This window comes from Erpetoichthys calabaricus, chromosome 10 (assembly GCF_900747795.2).
Source record: "Erpetoichthys calabaricus chromosome 10, fErpCal1.3, whole genome shotgun sequence".
Taxonomy (NCBI): domain Eukaryota; kingdom Metazoa; phylum Chordata; class Cladistia; order Polypteriformes; family Polypteridae; genus Erpetoichthys; species Erpetoichthys calabaricus.
This window is the reverse complement of record NC_041403.2, coordinates 507263-528792: the sequence shown is the minus strand read 5'-3', so window position 1 is coordinate 528792 and position 21530 is coordinate 507263. Positions and strand designations below refer to the sequence as shown.

The 21530-nt window shown below is 47.5% G+C and overlaps 1 protein-coding gene across 1 annotated transcript in view; it reads right to left on the bottom strand.

The window, feature by feature from the left end:
• Nucleotides 1-2648: 2648 nt before the first annotated feature.
• The window catches only part of suco (SUN domain containing ossification factor), a 40176-nt gene continuing 21294 nt past the window's right edge, over nt 2649-21530 (bottom strand). Inside the window, exons 13-23 of the mRNA XM_051932937.1 lie at nt 18397-18479; nt 18247-18312; nt 18017-18097; nt 17860-17935; nt 16742-17764; nt 16564-16651; nt 16385-16489; nt 3835-3989; nt 3666-3754; nt 3519-3577; nt 2649-3427 (exon numbers count right to left, since the gene is read on the bottom strand). Coding sequence (XP_051788897.1) covers nt 2996-3427; nt 3519-3577; nt 3666-3754; nt 3835-3989; nt 16385-16489; nt 16564-16651; nt 16742-17764; nt 17860-17935; nt 18017-18097; nt 18247-18312; nt 18397-18479 — 2257 coding nt within the window. The 3' untranslated portion in view covers nt 2649-2995. The remainder of the gene's footprint in view (nt 3428-3518; nt 3578-3665; nt 3755-3834; nt 3990-16384; nt 16490-16563; nt 16652-16741; nt 17765-17859; nt 17936-18016; nt 18098-18246; nt 18313-18396; nt 18480-21530) is intronic.

Sequence of the window (21530 nt, the reverse complement as noted above, 5' to 3'; positions counted from 1 at the left end):
ACAGTTGACCCCAGTAAGAACTCTCGGGGTCCTGTCCCTGTCACATCTTCTCATGGGGAGACTGGCTGTGAACTCGGGGCCTTGGACTCTGACAGTGCCAGGGCGAGCCAAGCTTAGTGTGGCAGAAGACAACAGGTGAGTGCCCGCTGGGTAACATGCCACTGTCCCATGGGCAGTTAGGAGCCCGAAGCCCACAGTGAACTTAACTGGGTAAACTGATGCTTTCTGACCTCATGTTATGGTGGGCTGACCATGACAGCTTTGACTGTGGACAACAGGCGTACAAGTCAAGTGGGGTGGAATGATTTGGAGGTCCCTAAGGGGGCTTAAGAGGTCATGCCATCTGATGCTGCCATTCTTCATGGGTGGGTATTATGAAAGATACTATATAATTGTCATATTAGGGCCTCACACTCTCTAGGTGCCACCCCACATGCAGCCTTTGGACCTCCACATCACCATTTGTGTGACTCTTTGCCCCTCTTCCCCTTGGCACTCTTTTCTCATGCCCATAACTTTTGTGTTTAATGCCCTCCATCCCTGCCATTGTCATGACTGAGGCGACACTCCCCTAGAGTGATGTGCCATATGAGTGCCATATGAGTGCCCTGCCTGCCAGCCTCTGGGAGCTGACATGCCCCTTGCTGCTAGCAGGCCCCTTTCTCTCTTTTAACATTTGAGTTGCCATCTTGCCACTTCTAAAATGCCAGCTCCCAAAGCTCCCTGATGTGTCCTTTGCTTTCCCACAGAGGTAGGCGCCCCCTTATCTCCTTGTCCATCTTGTGCTGGCGTTGTCAAAAGTGCCATTATCACACAGTCGCCCACCCCTCCCCCACAATGGGCACAGGCAGTGGCACCTCTGATTCATCCTGTTATCTCGCCCATCTGCCCTTTCCACTGCACACACACAAATGGCGCTTTACTTCTCTCGTGCGGTGAGGTCCTGTGGAGCAAAGCGGGCGACCGCGCCAAGTGGCCTTCTGGTCACATGTACCTGCAGGACGAGGATTAATCTGAAGGTGGTACTGGCTGCCCCCCTGCCCCTGCTAGTCTCCCTCGTGATGGGCAGCAGGCAGGCCTGTTGATTTGGGATGAACACCTCAAACGCAAAGACGCTTTATGGGCATCAAGCCAAAAGTAGGAAGGGAGTTCTGAGGTTGGCTCCTACTTGGGCACTTAAAGCCATTTGAGTTCTGCCCCAAGACTGGCACTGCTTCATAATTCAGCTGCAGTGCCTGCCCTGTAATATGGCGCCTTTCCAGAAGTATCCGCTTCTCCTTCCACAAGCTCATAGTTTTAGATCCAAAGCTAATGGTGCGTAGGGCCGTTTGGGTCACCTCGTGTGTCACATCAACTGGGTGGCCAGAGTCCCCATCTGCCAGCATTGAACCTGAGACGCTGTAGGATCACTCAAGTGGACAGGTCACTTCATGAAAATGGCCAAATCTTGATTTCCGGGCTGGGCTAGGAATGACAGAGATAGTGCCCCCTGTGGTGCCAACATCTACTCATGACTCACCAGCTCCCACGGTGTGGACCAAGTGACCAAACATCAACAGCCATTTCTGACAGTGGGCAGGAGTGCCAGGCTGAGGCTGGCACAGTTTTCAAACAAGTCCAGCTTAACAAGGCGGCCACAGGACGGTCCAGGGCTATATAGCGCCTTTCAGTTTTAAGAACTAAAGTCCTGTGTAGCTCAACTGGGTGGCCTGCTTCACCATCAAAACATCAAGCCCAAGGTCCTGCAGGACTATGTGGGTCCCAAATCCCACTTTCCGAGAGGGGCCGAAGTTAGAAGGGACCCGACCAACAGGCACAGCCGAGTGGGACAAAGCACAGATTGGCAGTTGGCACTGGGTTAGGCATTTTAGATTGTGAGGAGGCAGATGATGGACAGCAATTAGAAAGCAGGCAGATGTCCTGGTGTGTGAAGTCCTGAGGAGCCAGACAACAGCAGGCCCTGGCATGGCATATAGCGCCTTTCTGGGAGAGTCAGTAAGGTCACCACCATCCTGGACAGCAGAAAGACCACTTGATAGGTTCAGTCTGTGCAGCTGATCCTGCAGGACCACTCGACTGGACAGGTCACGACCACCAGATGTGCCAAAGACTGAATGAGCTGCAGAGAACCCGGGTGTGTGGACACGACTCCTAAAGAGATGCCCGTTGGGGACCAGGCAGGGTCACGTGACTGAGCCCCAGAACTACGACCACACTTGAACCCAGCACCAGGGCGATTGTGAGCCCAGGTTTGCCCACCAGCAGTCCACTCGAGGCCGCCCGTCAAATCCTGGAAGGCCGCCGCGCGGAGCTCGCGCTCGATCAGCTTTTCCGCCCGCGGTGGGTATCGAGGAACGGCAGCAGGGCGCTTGGCTGGAAAAACAACGGGGGGGTCGGATGAGTCAGCCGAGTGCGAAGCTCAGCTGGAAACTTAACTTGTGCAGGGAGCCCCCCCCCAGCTTCCGGCTGCACGCCCGAGGTCTCACCGGGCCCACATCACACGCTGTGGCGGCTCGTCACCCTCTCGTGAAGCGGGCAGCTGGCGCAGCGCCCTGGCAGGCGGCAGCCGAGATGAGCAAACCGCAGCGCTGCTGTCTCAGGGGGTCTGCGACGTGGAGGACACAGACGACAGGCGAGGGGGCCGCACGGCAAATCCCGTAGTGTTTTATTGAGAAATTCACAGTTTCTAACGGCGCTACACACCTGAACGCTAACGTCTCACTCGAGTCACACGCACGCGCACACACACACACAGCACACACGCACGCGCACACACAGATACCCAAGATAAATTACACCCAGCCGACAAGCCTGCTATCGTGGGGGGGGGGGGGCACCTCCTCGGCCCGGTGATACCCCCACTTGGTCCTTGAACCCAATGAGGACATAAAAGAACAAAAAAAAAAAAAAAAAAAAACGACTTGTGCCCACCACTGGCGTGGCTTCCTTCAGACAAGCCACCATGTGGTCCCCAATACTCATCCGAGCGGGCACCTCAGACGTGCCCAGACAGTGCCGTGACGCCAAACGTGCCCACGCCAATCTCCTGCAGACTGACGATGGACTCTCCTTTGGCCTGCACCAGGTCACCAATGAACTTGCCCTGGCTGGGGGCTTTGGAGCGCCGCGCTTTGAAGGAGGTCCTTTTGTCCACTTTGGCCCGAGCGGGCAGCTGTCCGTTGCACAGGCGCGTGCAAGTGGCGATGCCACAGAAGTAGGACTCGTCCGAATGAGAGGAGCCCTCCGAGCTGCCCTCCGACGGGGGTCCCTTGTAAGAAGAAGTGCACATCTCTCCTGAGGGCAAGAACGTCGTCTGCGAGTGGGCAAGCAGGCCGTTGCACTTGTGCCCTCCGTTGGCAGCTGGCAGGGCCGAAATGCATGGCTTGAGTGTTTCTACTTTGTCACCTTTGCCTTTGCAACGCTTCTTCTAAGTAGAGAAGAAGAAAAAGAAAAAGACGTGAGAGGCCGAAATGAGCGAGCAGAGGAGCAATGCCGCCACCTGCTGGAGACCACCGTACCTTCTTGGTTTCTGGCGAAAACCTCAACGGCTCCACGATGAAGAGGTCGTCAGGACCCACTAGAGGGAGAGACAGAGAGGGAGGGGGTGTTACAAGGGGGGCACGAGCAGCCTGCGGGGGGGGCAACCCTGACACACCATACACTACCTTCACTCGCCATTTCTACACTTCTCGATTTGACCAGGGGGTAGGACGTCCTGCGGCGGAGGCTCATGTCATCGTAGGAAGAGAAACACCTGCAGAGAGGGCACAAGCGGGTCAAAGCGGCACGTCACAGCACTTTACGGGGTCCAGGATGGCTGGCACTTGCACCTACCTCTTGGGGCTTGGGTAGTGATTACTTTTGGGGATGATGGACCCAGACTTCTCGTGACCCACGGGACAATTCCGGCAGCACTGGAGGCAAAGCAGCAGACCGAGGCACAGAGCGAGGAGCAGGGTGGCCACCAGATAGCCACGGGTGTCCGACACCTGTGAGGGGACACAAACAGGGGCTCAGGCACAGTGCCAGACACTGAAGGCGCTATATAAAGAAAGGGCACATTGAGCACCTCCAGCACCACAGCCCACTGGCATACAAAGAGGGAGCTCAAGAGAAAGAATGGCAGCACCAAAGAAAGAGGATAAACACATAGAGAGAGACAAAGAAGGAAAACCTGAAAATGGATAAAGCAGGAACAGAACATTCTAGAACTGAACAGGCAAGGCAAACAAATACAAATGGAGGAGGCCAATCAGGGTGAAGGAGAACGAAATTTACTGTCAACTACTCACACCTCACCTCTGACAGCCACACTGGATAAACTCGGCCAGCGAGACAAACCTGTGAGGGTTCAAAGCCAAAAGACCACCCACACCCTCAGGGTCACTGGACGGATCGTCCCATCCCATCACCTTCACTGCTGCTGCCCTTCCCATCTGAGGCACAGACCCCCAGTTGGCCATCTTATCTTTTAGGCACCACTTCGTCTCCATCTGGCCATGGTGGGCGTGGTAAGACCAGTCCAGACCAGACCAGACCAGACCAGACTGAAGCCAAAGCCGTCTTTCCCCTAAACTGTGAATGTCCCTAAACGCAGAACATCAGTTTAATGGCACGTGGAGTGGAGTATTTGACAAAAGCCAACGGCGGCACGTTACACAACTTCTACTCTGAGGGGACGTCATACGTGACAGCTGGACTTGCTGAGCTTGTCACCAGAGGATGTCAGATTACACGACTCTGTCACAGGGGGTGACAAGGACAACCTTCCAGCAGCTTCACATGTCCAAAGTGTTGTGAGGAAGCCCCTTTATCTGACAGCCAATCACGTGCTGCCTGACTGAATGCTCATTGGTTGTCGGCTCACACAGACAGACAGACAGACGCCCCTCCGACTTCCAAGTCAAAATCAAAGTCGTTTCACAGCTGGCCGTCACCAGTCGGCGCCACTGACTACTACCATTATGTAAATGCAGTCATGACTGGAAATCTCCAGAATGGCCGAGACACAGAAGAACAGACATGGAATAAGTGACCAAGAGGGACTTCCGGGACTTTCAAAACTCAACGATGTCATTTTGGAGGAGCCAAGTGGACAGGACTGGTGGGCTTTGGTGGGCTGAACGGCCTGATCTCGTCCAGACTGTTCTGATATGACGGGGTCTTAAGAGCGATCCACAGCTGGGTGTGTGCAGTGAACTCGAGGAAATGAGGGGGCTTTTCAATGAGCCATCGAACGAGTGAAGGGTCCGAGCTGAAGGAGTCAAAGCTTTAAGTGATCAGAGATCAAGAGGTGTCTGAAGGTAGGAAGGGAGCTGGCGCTGGGGACCCTCCTGTCTCGAGCTCTAACCGAGGATTTATTAAACTATACAAGTCATGGGTGGGCCTCCCCTGGAGTACCGCACATAGTCATTGTCACGCCAAAGCCTCCGATGGAAAAGGACAGTCCAAACAAACAAACAAAAAACAAAGAAAAAACAAACAAACAGCGCCCCCAAATAAAAACGATACGGAAAAAGACAACAAACCACCTGGGAGAGTCCAGAGAAGACCAACTGGACTGACTGAGGACCCCCGACAAGCAGGACAAGGTCAAAAGAGCTGTACACAATAGCAGGTGACAAAATACACAAAAAGGGAGGGGAATAAAACCAAAAGTCGCGTAAATATTCTGAATGACAACGTCACCATTTGGTTTTGGCCCAAACCATAGCTGGCGGACACCAAGTGACTGCAGGTTTCATTTCAGACTTGACAAGGGGACAGCACACTAATGGCCGTGGCGGCTCTTCACATCACAAGGCCTCTTCTCTCGATTTCATAATCATTTGTTGTCGATCTGACGGTGGGCTGCCCGAGATCTTTATCACCACCACATTCAAACTTACAAGACATAACAAAAGCCCCTCCATAAACGCCGAGGCAGTGAGCGCGGCCCGAGATTTGATTATTTTTTATATAATTACATTATCCTGTGTCATTAAACAACAAAGTGCACACTAACAGCCTAATAATCACCTGGAGACGCCTGGTTTAAAGACGCCTCACTGCCACCCACCTTAAACAGCCGCGGTGTCCGATGGCACCTTCACACTGTCACCGTCACTCTCCCTGATTCTGCCTGAGCGTCCCGTCTGTTGCCTTGAATGCTCCTCCCTGTCCCCCTCTAACAGGTCACTTTCTGTCACTTAAGCATTTCGGCCCGAATAGCAGACTGGTGGCCAGACGTTTATCAATGCACTGAGCTCGGTGCTCATCAAACGCCACATCCACACAAAAGGCCACCTGGAACTCCTGGCCTCGGACATTCCGTATTAACGTGTGCCTCCTAAAGGCCATTTTCTGTGTGGACGACTAACAACAACTTGCTCCGTTATGTTTTATATTGTTGGTTAATTTGTCAAGATGAATTGTTTTATCGATTGTAAATTATTAGTCAGACCCTCGTTTCACTTGTCCTGCTACACAAACAGGCCTCACCTCACGTTACTCAATCGCGTTTACCTCATTTGTAAGTCACTTTGGACAAAATAAATGTAAATGCAGATGGTCTTTGCATGATGGGTTTGTCACTTGTCAGTCAGGACAAAGAGGCACCTGGAAATAAACGGCGCTGGCATTAAAAGAGTCACATTGTGAACTAAAATGAAAGAAAACGAGCAACGCTAATGAAATGACGACAGTGAGTGTCCTAATAATCCGTTGACTTTTCAATGACTTACTTCGATGTGTGCTGCTTACGCAGTTTACTGACTCGGTTGAACTCGGCCGTTCAAAAACTGGTAACACTGGAAAGAAAATCTGAAAACAAACCAGCGATTGTTGTGCCAGCTGTGACGCTGGACTGTGTCTCACCGTACTTGAGTTACCACACAAACAACTCGTTTGGGTGTTAAGATGCAGAGGACAGGGAGATACGGAAAAAGATGATCCACTGTGGCAACCCCTAACGGGAGCAGCCCAAAGAAGAACAACTCGTATTATTGTATCTGTTACTGTAAGAGCCATTTCTCTCAAGTTCTCTTAAACGTTTGCCTGTGTATGAGTGATAGACCCTGGGTGGTCTCCCCCACAAGCTGAACCGAGTCGCTACATTCCAACTACTTCGTGTCCCTCTGATTACAGGTTAGGCTCCATCAGTGAGTGCCAGTAAGGCACGGAGGGCACACGGTTTCAAGCCGCGCCTCGACGTGCCCAGTTGTAAGTGCAGAGCCGTACGTTTCCAAGCACAGTGAAGTAATTCACCCTTAAGTACAGAAACAACTGAAGTTTCACGACTAGAAACATTTTTCCTTTCTTTTTTGCCTTTTATTCTACGTGTGTTTTAACTTTTCTCTATTCTTGTGTGGACTGTTGGCTTGAATTTTCACTAAACCTTTGAAAACGAACCTTTCTGGTCTGAGAGATTTCTTATGGCCCGTGTCTGACTTACGGGTGATCTGCCTTACTTACCAGCAGCTTACAGCTATCATTGGTGTATCATTTCATATTACTATTTGGATCTTTATTATACTTTTGAGATCTAATAAAAATATCATTTTTCATGCCAATGTTTTTTTGTGTGTTTTTTTGGAACAACATGCAAAGCTAAGGAGGTTAAAATGATGAAGGGAATGAATCAGCCCTGAGGATCAAGACGGCGACTTGAAAATGAGAAGGACACGGGGCACACAGCTGGAAACTAATTATTTTAAGGTTAATTTCATACAAATTTCAATCTGCGCACACAGAGAACCACAGAGACTTGGGGGGGGTGACCAAGCAGTGTGGTGGAAAGGGGGACTTCAGGGACCCTCAGACTCGACGAGATGTCATTTCAGGGAAATGAGGTGAAGAACAGGGCTGAATGGCCTGCTCTCGTCACAATTTGACTGTCGCGGTAGAAGGAAATTCTTACTTGCAAGGCTCCTCAGATCAGATCTGCTGACTGAGATCTCAGAAATAAAATAAAATAAAAAAAAAAAAAAAAAAAAAAACATGTAGAAAAGTCAAGCTGAGAGTCGGAGGAACAAAAACTGAAGTGTGCAGCCACAACCACAAAAGACGCATCTGGGCAAAACTGGGTCACACGGCAAATGTGACTAAACAACCTTTAAAAAGATGACACAGGTAAAGTGATAAAGCACGGATTAGGAGAAACGAGTAAAATAAATAAATAAATAAAAGATATCCTTTACAGGACTGCTGGCTTACAAATCACCCAATGAATTGGCCTGCCCAGAAATGGGCACCGGTCTGTTACGACACAACAAGGGGACTCCAGAGTGGACCAGACGACACACCAACAATGACCATCAGAGGCCATCGGTCACCAAGATCAAGACCGCCACACAACATGGGCAGCTGGCATGAAAGCAAGACTGTGAATGAGAAGGCCATGCGCTGGGTGAGTAAACCGCATTGCGTCCTCACCCAGCAGACTCACCATAGACAATGGGGTGGCCAAAAAAAAAAAAATTCCCAGGCTACAAGATAAATTAGAATCATTTTTAAGTAAGGCATCCAAACGGATGGATGTGTTTGAGGGGCCCGACGTTTGATGTGGCACAGTGTAACGGTTGTCACATATTTTGTGTCCTTTTAACTGTTTCTGCTGCTTGCTCCCTTTAGAGTTTATGTCCAAGGGAACAACTGAGTGACATCACTTTAAGGGGAGCGGGGGGCCAAACCGCACCTGTGGGTCCTTGCACAAGACGCGCTTTGGTGTGACGGAAGGAGAACTGACTTTAAAAGGCAGGGAGGCGCGTATTTTAAAAGGGGAGAAGAAAGATTGTTTAAAGAAGGAGCTGGGAAGGTGATCAGAAAAGAAGCAATCGGTAAAGGCTCCGTAATAATAACGGCTGGGCGCACAGAAAAGGAGTGCTGGCTAATCTGAAAGGATCTTTGGAGCGCACGGCTTTACTTTGCATTTGTGATGCGGGCGTCTGCCATGGATGGACGTTAACGCCGAGACACCCGGGTGAGACGGACATTCAACTTTCAACAAAAGAATCAAAGCCGGGCCGGTGAGATCGCTTCTTTTACATACAGATACGAGTCAGTGGATCAAATCTGACTGGATCACTGGATTTAATTGCAGATTTCCCAGGCCGTGTGGACTATAAACTTAAAACAAAGTTAATATAAAAGGGACTGGGGAACGTGTTGGGGTGTCTAACTTATATTTGTATATAGATGTATGTGTATATATAGGGGTATGTACTGTGAAGATATTTGTGCTGTCTGTAAATAGAGGATATGTCCGTTTCATTTCCTTGCCTTCTTTCTTTCTTTTCTTTTTCTGGGGAGTATGTTATAGAAGAGTTTAAGGGGGTGGGCATATTAATTAGGGTTTGTGTAGTTGTTACAGATTTGATAAGGATTAGGGTTAAAGGGTGTTTATTGTTTTGATTGATTTATATATATTTTGTTTGTTTAAATAACGGTTGCAGTGGTTATTTCCCCTTATAAATTCATAAAGGACAGCTCCAGCTGAGGGGATCAAATTGGGGCTAGGGTGCTGTCTGGTTCCGTTCCTAATAGAACTATTTTTCCTAAGCGTAGGAGATGTGTGTGTGTGCCGGGCTCCTCATCCAACTTAAGAGGAACTCGCTACAACAGGGTGGAGGTTTGGAAAAATGTGATAAAGGACAATACTGCACGGTTACCTGGAAGTGTTTTTAAGTTTTCATTTTTTAGGGAATATTCATGCTTCTTGGAATACCACCAGGATTAACACATATCAAAAGCTGGACTTGTGGAGTAAGCTACTTCACACAGTCCAGAAGCCTCAGTCCACATGAACACTTCAGATGAGAACGAGATACTCGACTAGGGTGCCCTCTGTCACCAATGCTTTTTGTGTTAGCCACTGAACCACTGGTTATTCATCAGCGGAAGAAACCACAGATAAAAATGTCAGCACATCCAGACGATACGGTGCTCTGCATATCAGACACACAATCACCTCCATCATTAGCTGTAGACGTGCAAGATCGAGTTTCAAAATGAATCTTCCCAGTGATCTCTCTGGCACATCATATTCAGGGGGTTAGCTGCTTGTTCACAATATCAAAACAGTTTAAATATGTGCGGATAAACATCACAAGTAAATCTAAAGATCTCGTTCAATGCTGCCACACCACATGCATGAGAGCAGGTCGTCCACCTGAAGCTAAGCCTGTTCAGGCCCAGCCGGTACTTTGATGGGAGACCAACCAGGAAAAGCTTGGATTGCTGTTGGTGAAGCCAGCAGGGGGCGCCTACCCTGTGGTCCGAATGTGGATCCCACTGCCCCAGCCTCGTCCTTCAGCCCTCACTCTCTGTGGTCATTAGAGATCCTTGGGCATCCATCATAAAGAGTAGAATGTATTGCAATGTCCTGGCTAAATTGTCCACCACGGCCCCCTAATCACCCCCTGTCTCTGATTGGCTCTCTCTCACCCCTTCACCACCAAGCAGCTAACATGCGGTGAAATGTCCTGCCACAAAATGGCTGCTGTTGCTTCATCCAGGTGGATGCTGCACATTACTGGTGGCTGAAGTGGATCCCCACTCACTGTGTGAAGCGCTTTGAGTGCCTTATATACAGTGAATGTAATGAATTATCATTATTTCAATATAATTGAAAAAGTACGTTGTATAAAATCAAAACAAGATGTTCACTAACGGTCCATCCTTCATCTCCCCTGTCAAAATCAGTATCCCTCCCTAAGCTGCGGTATTTATCCCAGGGTATCCCAGTAAGCATCAACAGATCATTCTTTTAAGAAACTGGACTCAATTACATTTACCTGTAATTCGCACCAACTGTAACTCTACAAAAATGGAAAGCATAAGGTGGCATGGCACTGCCTAACTTCCATTTTTACTAAGATGCATCAAATACACGCACAATAAAATGTTAGAAATGAGCAGAAACTCACAAATTCACACCAGCCTGGCCTGCAATGGAGTGCTAAGCCTTCTCTAAATCTTCAGTGGATGCCCTGCTCTGTGCTCTCATCAATCCAATCGACCACCTGCTCCAAATATGAAACCAACGCAGGAGACGTCAAGGTAGAGAAGCTCTCATCTGCTGCTCCTATACACAAGATCATGTGTTTCAAACTTCTCAGACGTGCTGGACTTTTGAGAGTAACTTAGACAACACTAAGGATGAAGATCTTTATACAGATGATGTACTGGCACCTTATGAACAGTGTCACTTCGAAAGTGTCCTTCTGGATTAACACAAAGTGTTGTTAAAAGAGACCTACCCAGCTTTCCACATCTGTATCTACTGGTTAGCCTTGATGAAGACTCTAGGAAATGGTGGGACAGAGACCTTTGGTCAGCATCTCAGAAAAGGAGTGCAACTCGGCCATACATTGATACACTTCAGCTCTACATGTGCCAAGCATTGCATAATTCAAGGAAAGGTCCTTCATCAATCACATTTATCTCGTTTAAAGCGTACCCCGGTATGGGCAAGAGCCAACCTGCGAGCTCTGCTTCACAAGGCCGCATGTTCTGGGAAAGGACAAAATGAACGTCATTATGGACAAAAACATCTTGACATGTGTCTCAAACACTAATCCATTAACGGCGCTGAAGTGCAGAGGGGTAAGCCGACTGTAAAATCACACATCGCACTACTCTCGCACACACAGACTCATCCTGCTTAACTGGACACATGCCAGGCCACTTTCTCAAATTAGAAAAATCAAATTCTATCTTACAGGAGGAGTACAAAACCTTTGTTGAAAACATGACAAGAGCTCATTAATGTTAGTTTAGAATAAGCCTGGCGAGCCTGTGATTGACCGTCTCATGCTAGTAACCATTGTATCATATTTATGGAATCATTTGAAAATATTTGATGGTGTAGTTTGATTAATGTAATGTCCTGGTTTTTCAAAATAAAAGATCTGTGGAGTTTCATTTTTCTTAACAAAACAGCCACAATAATATCAACAACTATTAGCGGGCTGCTCGTCAATCCCCGGAGACGGGCACTGGGTGCCAGCTATCTCACAGCTCAAAGGGCATCGGGGTGTCGCTCTGTTAGATAAAAATGATTGTATTTAAAGAGTTGGCATACAGGTGGGCTTTGGTCCTTCATTATTATAGATAATAACTTGTGTGTGTCACTACAGCTGTCTGTTTTAAATACCAATGAATAATAAAAAGTAGTCAAATGAAATAAAGCGTAAATAAAAAATGAAATTAAATGAATGCAATATTATGAATTACTTTATCCTCTAACTTACATTCTAGAAACGTTGCTTTTTTGCGTTTGTCTGCATCTTGTTCAGGATATTTTCTTGCTGCTCTTGAATTTTAATATACGCACCTCTTTTTTGTGCATTTTCTCTTTTTTTTGACGTTCATTATCAGCTCTTTCTCTGTCACAATCTAAACTTCGACCTTCTTGAATAGATCATTTGCTTTTCTGCCTTGCCATTAAAACTGACTGCGTGGAAGGCCAAGTAAAGCAGCACTGAGAGTGTCACGGGCTGGGACAGAGAGAGCATGTGCGCAGTACGAGTTATGATTGGATAGGCGGTGTGGAGGGGAGTGGTCAAGGCTGAATAACACAGACACAACGGAAAACTTTAATACAATTGAGAGATGTCACCAGAAGAATACAGTCAGACAGACGCAACCAGAAAGCTGGCTGCCTGCACATTGGTCAATGCCCCATGAGCCAGGCCTCCCAGTGCCTGATCACTGGTCTGACAAGGTGAAGATGGAGAAGACCACTGCTAAGTACAACATCTTGGTCAACTCCGATCAGAACCTTAAAGCCAGCTGACCAGGCATCATTCTTCACGACAGAAGCAGGAGGCGAGGTTCAAATCATCTGCAATGACCGTGTTGAGGTGTCGACGTCACAGCTGAAGATGCAGAAAACGCAATGAATACAAAGACCTCGAGATTGAGATTTCATACATGTTCAACACAAATCGCTCATTGGAACACTTGAACTGCTCACCATGACTCCAAAAATATCTCAATGAGCTGCCAGTTAAAGCAAGTGCTGCCCAGGGGCAGAAGACCACCCTCCACAAAACTGCTCACATACTTCATCAAGTCCTGACCATCAGACAAGACCACCTATGAAACCCAGTGGGTTCCTGGGAAAAAGCAACAAGCACAACCTGAGGGGGTAATAAAAAAAAAAAAACAACAAGTTGGCTCATGAAAAATCTGCAGGTCCTGGCTGCCTTCAGCTAAACTCTCGACATGGAACACGGCCCCCCAGACTCTCCCTGCTCCTTGAGTTGAAAGACCACCACAAGTGTGACAGCCCCTTTGGGACGGCACTCAAACTTCAAGGAGCTCCCTCACTTTCTGAACTTCCATCCTTACGAGCACCCCGACTCACTCCTGCCTGCTTGCCTCTCTTCACCATCGTGTGTGTGCCCACCATTACATTACGTCTACCATCTTCTCTTCTGACCTCCTTCAATCAGCAATGATGGCACTCCCTGTACAGCAGTCAGGGGCTCTCTAAACACGGAGCAGCTGTCAATAACCGCACAAGTAACTGCCATTCTCCACAGAGCAATGCCCACCTTGCCATGCCCTCCTTCAATGAAATCTAAAGCAGTAAATCCAAGCACACCTGCCGTTTATGGCAGGACTCAGTGACATGATGTGTCACAAAATATGTAACTGCATTTACCTGCGAAATTGTCACAGTGTTCTGCTCCAAGCCTGAACTCAGCTAAGGGCGCAGTACACAACTAAACTGAGCCAAATTAAAAACTGAATTATTCTTTGGCTGCTGGTTAAGGGGAAAAAAACAAAAACAATGAAGAGTTCTGCCAAACACAACAAGGAGATTCCAGAGTGGAGCAGCAGAGACGCCAACAGTCACCATAAAGGAATAAAAAAGCAAGTCAATTGAAATCATGGCAGATGATGTCTGTTCTTCCATTAGCAACATTAATGGATTAAAGATGAAGAAATAGGGGGCTGAAAGAAAACCCTCAACCACTGCAGCCCTCCAGGATCCGAGTCGGACACCGCTGATTTAACTGGAGTATCGAAGAAGACCCGGGCACAGCCAAATATCACGTGATGAATGCCACGAGATGACCAGAGCTGTCGGCACTGAATGCACTGCTAACGATTGACTCGGTTAGACTGTTGGAGCGATCGCGATAAGAACAGGCCATTAACAGTGATGTCGAAGTGTCCCAAGTTGTTGTGGAATTAAAAGTCAAAATAAGTAGCTCTAGCGGGCTCCCATTAAAAGTCAGCTTCACAAACCTCCTCCTCTGCCGTTCACCATGAACTGCCTGTTGTCACCTATCACATTTGCTTCTCGCTCTCGCCAGCTTCTTATCTGACAAACTCTCCGAGCCGAGCCGACGGTGACTTTACAATCTCTGGATGCACTGGTGTGGACACAGTAAACAGGAATCATGGGAATTTAACTGAGGATGATTATTTGAGCTTCCCCATGGGATTAATAAAGCTTATCTAATCTGTTCACTTTTTGATTGCACTAAACTAGTCATTTTGTTCAATTGACCGATATTAAAATATTCTGATTTGGGTTCATCAGGCCGCTTTGTTAAGGTTCAAATTTTGTTGTCACCTGCAAGACCAGCTTCCTGTTAGGCATGGAGGCCAAGGACTGAGCTGTGTTAACAAGTAGACTGTCCAGGAGGGGGTGGGCGGCTAGTTGGCCGAGGCCTCCAGGACTCTGACCAGGCCAGACACTGGTCTACGTGGCCACAGATCCCACTGCACATTCTGGTTTTGTTGATTCTGTTTATCTTTTTTTTTTTAAATTTCTGATATATGTTCTTGCATGACTTTTGGGGGTCAGAGTGCAGGTGAGCCACTGTACGGTGCCCATGGAGCAATTTTCAGCTTGCCCAACGGAGTGTGATCCCGCCTGGCAGTAATGGGATTTGGACCAGCGCCCTTCCAGATGCCAGCGCAGATCCGTAGCCTCACAGCCACCAGTCTGCCCTGTAATTTAATTTCATTTAGCTGATCACCTTGGAACTGCACTGTCTGTCGCCTTACATTTTTGTTTCTCTGTGTATATAAAGTTGTTTTTCTTTTTTCACCTATGAAGTTGTCACGGTGCTCTGAGCCTTCACTTACTGAGGAGCACAAGACAAAAATAAAATTATTTGAATTGAACTGAATATGCACAAGTGCCATGCAAAGGTATTTGTGAATTAAAACAATTCTGTAAGTAAACAGTGGGCCAAAATGCCAAAGACCGACCCTCCTGCTACTGGAAGCGCTTGACTGCCATTGTTGCTACTTAAATCGGGGGGGGGGGGGCCTTATTACTTTTTCCCCAGGTTTGATTCAGGTGTTTGTGAACTTTTGATTTACTGAAGGGAACCCATTACTTCAATTGGGTTCACTGATTCTGTGGCACAAGTTTTAAAACTGCGCCCCATCCTAGATAACTCAATGAGGTTAAGTCTCCCAATAGGAATGTGATAAAAACACAGAGCTTGGCAAACCGTACCCAAAAGACTTGGCAAAAGTGGACTCAACCAAATATGAACCCGTGGCTCAGCAAAGAGCAGACTTCAAGTTGCAATTCAGTTTAACATCAGCTGACATTTTCAATCTTTTAAGATCACAACAACAATTTTGACAAGAACATGCCATTCAGCCCAACAAGCTCACCAATCCTTTCTCCTAATTTCTCCAAAATGACACAGTTTAGTTCTGAAAGTCCCCAAAGGCCGACTGTCCACTCAGGCCCCCAACTTCTAGGTATGTCATTTGCAATGAACACACAGGTTGATCAGCAGCATCCGAATATTTTCACACCTTTGTGGATTACCTGAAGAAAGTGCCATGCAGACACGGGGAGAAGTTGCACACTCCACCCTCACAACTGGGTGCAGCAGCATTTGAGACCAGGATTCTGGACCTATGAGGTCATGGCGCTAACCACTCCGCAATTCCATAATGGCTCCCTGTCAGAGTATGTGTGTGTGTGTGTGTGTGTGTGTGCGACGCCTCTCTGCCTTGTACCTCAACACTGCTGGGACGGCCACAGGACTCCTATGACCCTGAACTGGACTGAGAATAATTCTGCACTTTTAAAAGATGTTTAAAACAGTACATGCCTGCCAAATGTGCAATCTGAGAAAGGCGCTATAAAAGTCCTGAAGTGAACAAACAGGATGGAGGGCTGGCTGATCACTAACTTCAGGCACTGAACTTTCCACGACAGCTTCAAATCTTCCTGTAATATTACAGCACAAGACTACAAAGGCGCTATATACAACAAATGTAGGGCTGATTCCTTGCACGTTGGTGCTGTGTTGGGAGGCGCCCTATACCGCTACAGTCACAGATGTCCTCCAGCATCAACCTACTGGATTACCCTTACTGATGAAGCCTGACCCTCATCAGGGACAGCTGGACCTACCTCTCCCTGCAGCTGGGCCACAGTGGCAGACAAGTTGAGCATCAGGTTGGTCAGGTTGTGCAACTGGCTCTGGAGTGTCTGAATGGACTCAGTCTGTCGCTGGTCCTGACAAGACAGACAGACAAGTTAGGCCCAGCCTGTTATAAATGAAGACCACAGAAGCTGGACCGCCAACTGACCTGCTCCTCGGCGAGCATGGAGGTGTTCTGGAGCTTGATGATGGTCTTATTGAAGGCTCTCTGCATTTCCTCCATTTGCTTGCGATACCTGGGATATGAAAGCAGAAGTAAGGCATTGCAGACACACGCAGACTCGGCCACCCCCCTACACACGTGTTCAGTACCCCCCCCATCAAACCTCTGGCTAAGCTCCTCCAGGTAGCGGCTGCTCAGTGACATGTTCATCTCGAGGGCTTTGATGCGGTTGTTGAGCCTCATGAAGACAGACTCCTTCTGGTTGGAGCCGTGCATCTGATTCCCATTGGCGCCACTCAGGTCAGTGGAGTTCTGCAACTCCGCATAGAAGTCAGTGGCAGTTCTGTGAAGCAGGCCATTGCTGGAGGACCCCGTGAGAATATAGTCATCAGCATCCTCTACCTCCATCGGGACTTCCACCGACATCTCAGACACCGGTCCTGCAGAGGAGGCAGGCTCAACGAGGCTGGCACTGGGCTGCTTCTCCTCCTCACTGGGCAGATTTTCCAAGATCTCCTTGGGACTGTCCTCAGGGCTGCTCACAGCCAGGGTACTCTGGTCCTCTACTGTTGGTGGGGCAGGACTTGTGTCCAAGTCATGCTCTTCACCCACAGACAAATCCGGAATTTTGTCCAAAGGTGTCACCTGTGCAGAGGCAACAGAGGACATGGTACTGGTGTGCGGCAACGGAGACTGGCTAGGCTCAAGCTCTGGGGGCCAAGCCGCCATCCCATTTGACACCTCTGCATTTCCCAACTCAAGGGGCTGCAGCAGTTCCATGCTCGGCGTGGCTGGTCTCCACTCGCTGGTGGCCTCTGGCCTGAACTGGCTGCTGGCTTGCTCCACAGTCTCGGCCACACTAAGGCTGACAGGCACCTTGCTCAGGAGGGGCTGCTCTTTCCTCTTGATGGCTCTGGAGATGGAGCATTGGCTCTGCACAAACTCGGGAAAACTAGCCACGCAAGAGATGGTGGCTGCTTCGCTGCAGTAGGTTTTGCTCTCCAGAGTGTGCCAGTCTTGAATCTCCTCTTCCTCATCTCCTTCATTCACTAGGATGACCGTGGACTCACTGGGCTCCTCGTCTTCACCCCCCTCAATCAGCAGAACAATGGGTGCTGGAGTCTCCTGGGTAGGCACCTCCACTTCCTCAGGAATAATCGGCACAGAAGATTCGGGCAAATCAGGCCTAGTGGGAGAGAAAGCTGAGTAAATAACTGCAGGACAAGAGGTGCCAGCATCAACACCATGGCTTCAGACTCTACATGCAGACACTCCACTAACCATAAGGTTGACAGAGACACAGGTGGTGTAGTCATCTCTGGTTCCAGCACCTCTGCAACTTGACTGGACAGGTTAGCTAAAACGGAGCAAATGGAATACAGTGAGAGGAAACAGGTAGCATTTTAGTGCTCTTCAGCCCATATGCAGCAAATGCTACCTTCTGTCTGGTTGACCTCTTCCAGCTCCGACTTCGCCCCCAGCATTTTTACTGCTATGTTCATCATGTTCATGATGGCATCTGCAAGACCAACACAGTCAGATGAATGGCAGCCTTCATACAACCCGCTGAACGGGCTCTCCAGGGAGATGGCAACAAAGAGCCATCTGTGTGTGCCTACAAGAGCCCTGTGTACCTGAGTTCTGCCCACAGCCAGCCCGCTCACTTACTTGTGGCAGAGCCCAGGAGATTCTTGGAGTCCTTATCTTCTTGGGGCACATATCCTGGGGGGAAGTCTACAAAAAAAATAAAGAACAGGCATGAGAACAAATCGTGTGCTGTGCATTAGCTGGGCCTGTGCTTTCCTGACGCCAACCTACCATAATCCTCATCCAGATATTCCGGACGCTCCAGCGAGTACTGAGACTCTTCATATTCTTCTACCATACTTGTGCCGAACACCCTAGGAGTGACAAGCAGGGACAGAGTAACTTCCATTACTAGAGCTGGACTAGAGTGAAGGCGAGGGGGCCTAGCGGCACTACAAGTGGCGAGTCTGCTCCGTCTCATCCACTGTGCCAATTACATCACATACAAGACCTTTGCTTATCCTCATCTTGTGTTTAAACTACTCACCCAATGCAAGCGGCCACACCCCATGTCACCCTACTGTCAGTTAATGGAGTCTTTGACAGAATTTCAACTGAAAACTCTAAAGAATCCGGACCTCTGCCTATACACAAGTGGCGACACTCCCAATCAGAGGAAACACAACCCAGAACTACGTGATGTTAAAAGTGCTGCCTCCATAAATCCCGGTCAGCGTGAAAAGTAACACACGTGTATCCGCCTGCCACCCCACCCTGACTCCTCCCAAAATTACACCTCTTTGAATAATCAAATCAATATAAATAGACCCTTGAGTTCAGCGTTCTGTAAAAAGGCCATGGCAAATGCACGGGGGGAAAATAGAAGAATTTCAGTGACTACCAAGTGGAGGTACGAAAAAACGTACAGTTTGTTGGTTTAAACAGTGATATAAGACACAGAGTGGTGGAGAAACTCGAAAGTTCAAGTTCAGAAAGTCGCATAGTGCCCGAAATAAAAAAAAAAAAAAAGTGGTCAGATATCAAAGTCGCCGTGAAAAGGAGAGTCGTAGACCACAGTCTGAGCGCCATATGGAAGCTTATTAGGGTAGAGAGTTAAGACAAAAAAATAGGGACACAGTGGGGAAAAAGCTCGAAATGTCAACTTTAATCACGTAGTTTATTTGGTCACTAAATTAAACAAAGTTTATGATGTTCTAATTTACTAGTTTCTCAAATCCCATCGTAACTAAAGTAGCACGTTAAATGCTTTGTATTGTATGTGATCTTCTACGTGCTCTCTGTGTGTGAATCACTACGTGATTCTTAAATGGGCTTTCCTTTTATGCCAACAGGACACAGAATCCATTACATTTATGATATTACAGCTCTCTGAATAATTTAAATACTGAGATGTATACCTGATATCATTTCAGTATTCATATATCAATTAAAGCATGTATTAAACATAGGGCCACAGTGGCGTAGTGATAGTGACGAGCTGGCTCATCATCCAGTGATTGTTCCTGCCACCGGCAAGATGCTTGCTGCACTGTGTGCGACCCTCAATAAAATAATTTACTGCAGCAGCACCGTCTCTCTCAAACGTACTAACCTCCAATTCATGTCCTTCCTTTTCTTTCTCCAAGTAACCAAATTGTCATACAATCAGCTCAGTAATAAATGTAAAACCATCTGTAAGCTTCAATTCTTCAAAACTTTTAAGGAACACAAATATCTTCGTAGCACATGTTTAATTATTCTATCCATCTAACCATCCAGGGTCGCGTCAGTCCCAGCAAGCATACAGCGCAAGGCAGGAACAATCTCTGAACCAGCCAGCTCATCGTTACCACTGTTGCCACCGTGTCCAGACATTTAATTATTAAAAGTATACATTGTTTAAATGAAGTTAAACATCTGTATAATGTAATATACAATTATGGCCGAATTTTTCGGCACCCCTGGAATTTTCCCAGTAAACGCACCATTTCTCCCATAAAATTGTTGCAATTACAAATGTTTTGGTATCCACACGTTTATTTCCTTTATGTGCATTGGAACAACACAAAAAAACAGAAAAAAAGCCAAATCTGACATCATTTCACACAAAACTCAAAAACCGGGCTGGACAAAATTATTGGCACCCTCTACTTAATATTTGGTTGTATGCCCTTTGGAAAAAATAACTGAAATCAAGCGCTTCCTATAACCATCTACAAGCTTGTTACACCTCTCAACTGGAATTTCCGACCACTCTTCTGTTGCAAACTGCTCAAGGTCTGTCAGATTTGAAGGGTGCCTTCTCCCAACAGCAATTTTGAGATCTCTCCATAAGTGTTCAATCGGATTTAGATCTGGACTCATTGCTGGCCACTTCAGAACTCTCCAGCACTTTGTCTTCAACCATTTCTGGGTGCTTTTAGAGGTATGTTTGGGGTCATTGTCCTGCTGGAACACCCATGACCTCTGACGCAGACACAGCTTTCTGACACTGGGCCCTACATTGTGCCCCAATATCTTCTGGTAGTCTTCAGATTTCATGTTGTCTTGCACACAGTCAAGGCATCCAGTGCCACAGGCAGCTAAAAATCCCCAAAACATCTTAGAACCTCCACCATGTTTGACTGGAGGTACTGTGTTCTTTTCTTCATAGGCCTCATTCCGTTTTCTGTAAACAGTAGAATGATAAGCTTTACCAAAAAGCTCTACCTTGGTTTCATCTGTCCACAAGACGTTTGCCCAGAAGGATTCTGGCTTCCTCAAGTACATTTTGGCACACTCCAGTCTGGCTTTTTTATGTTTCTGTGTCAGCATTGGGGTCCTCCTGGCTCTCCTGCCATAGCATTTCATTTTGATCAAAATGTCGACAGATAGTTTGAGCCGACACTGTTGCACCCTGAGTCTGAAGAACAGCTTGAATATGTTTTGAAGTTGATTGGGGATGTTTATCCACCATTCGGACTGTCCTTTGTTGCAGTCTTTTATCAATTTTTCTCTTCCGTCCACGTCCAGGGAGATTAGCTACAGTGCTATGTGTTGTGAACTTCTTGATTATGTTGTGCACAGTGGACATAGGAACATGAAGATCTCTGGAGATGGACTTGTAGCCTTGAGATTGTTGATATTTTTCCACAATTTTTGTTCTCAAGTCCTCAGACAATTCTCTGCTCTTCTTTCTGTTCTCCATGTTTAGTGTGGCACACTCGGACACACAACAGAAAGGTTGAGTCAACTTCTCTCCATTTTAACTGTCTTCAGGTGTGATTGCTATATTGCCAGCACCGGTTTCTTGGCACAGGTGAGTTCAAACGAGCATCATATGCTTGAAATAAAACGATTTACACACAATTTTGAAAAGGTGCCAATAAGTTCTGTGTGACATGATGTCAGATTTGGCTTTTTTTTCTCTTTTTTTGTGTTGTTCC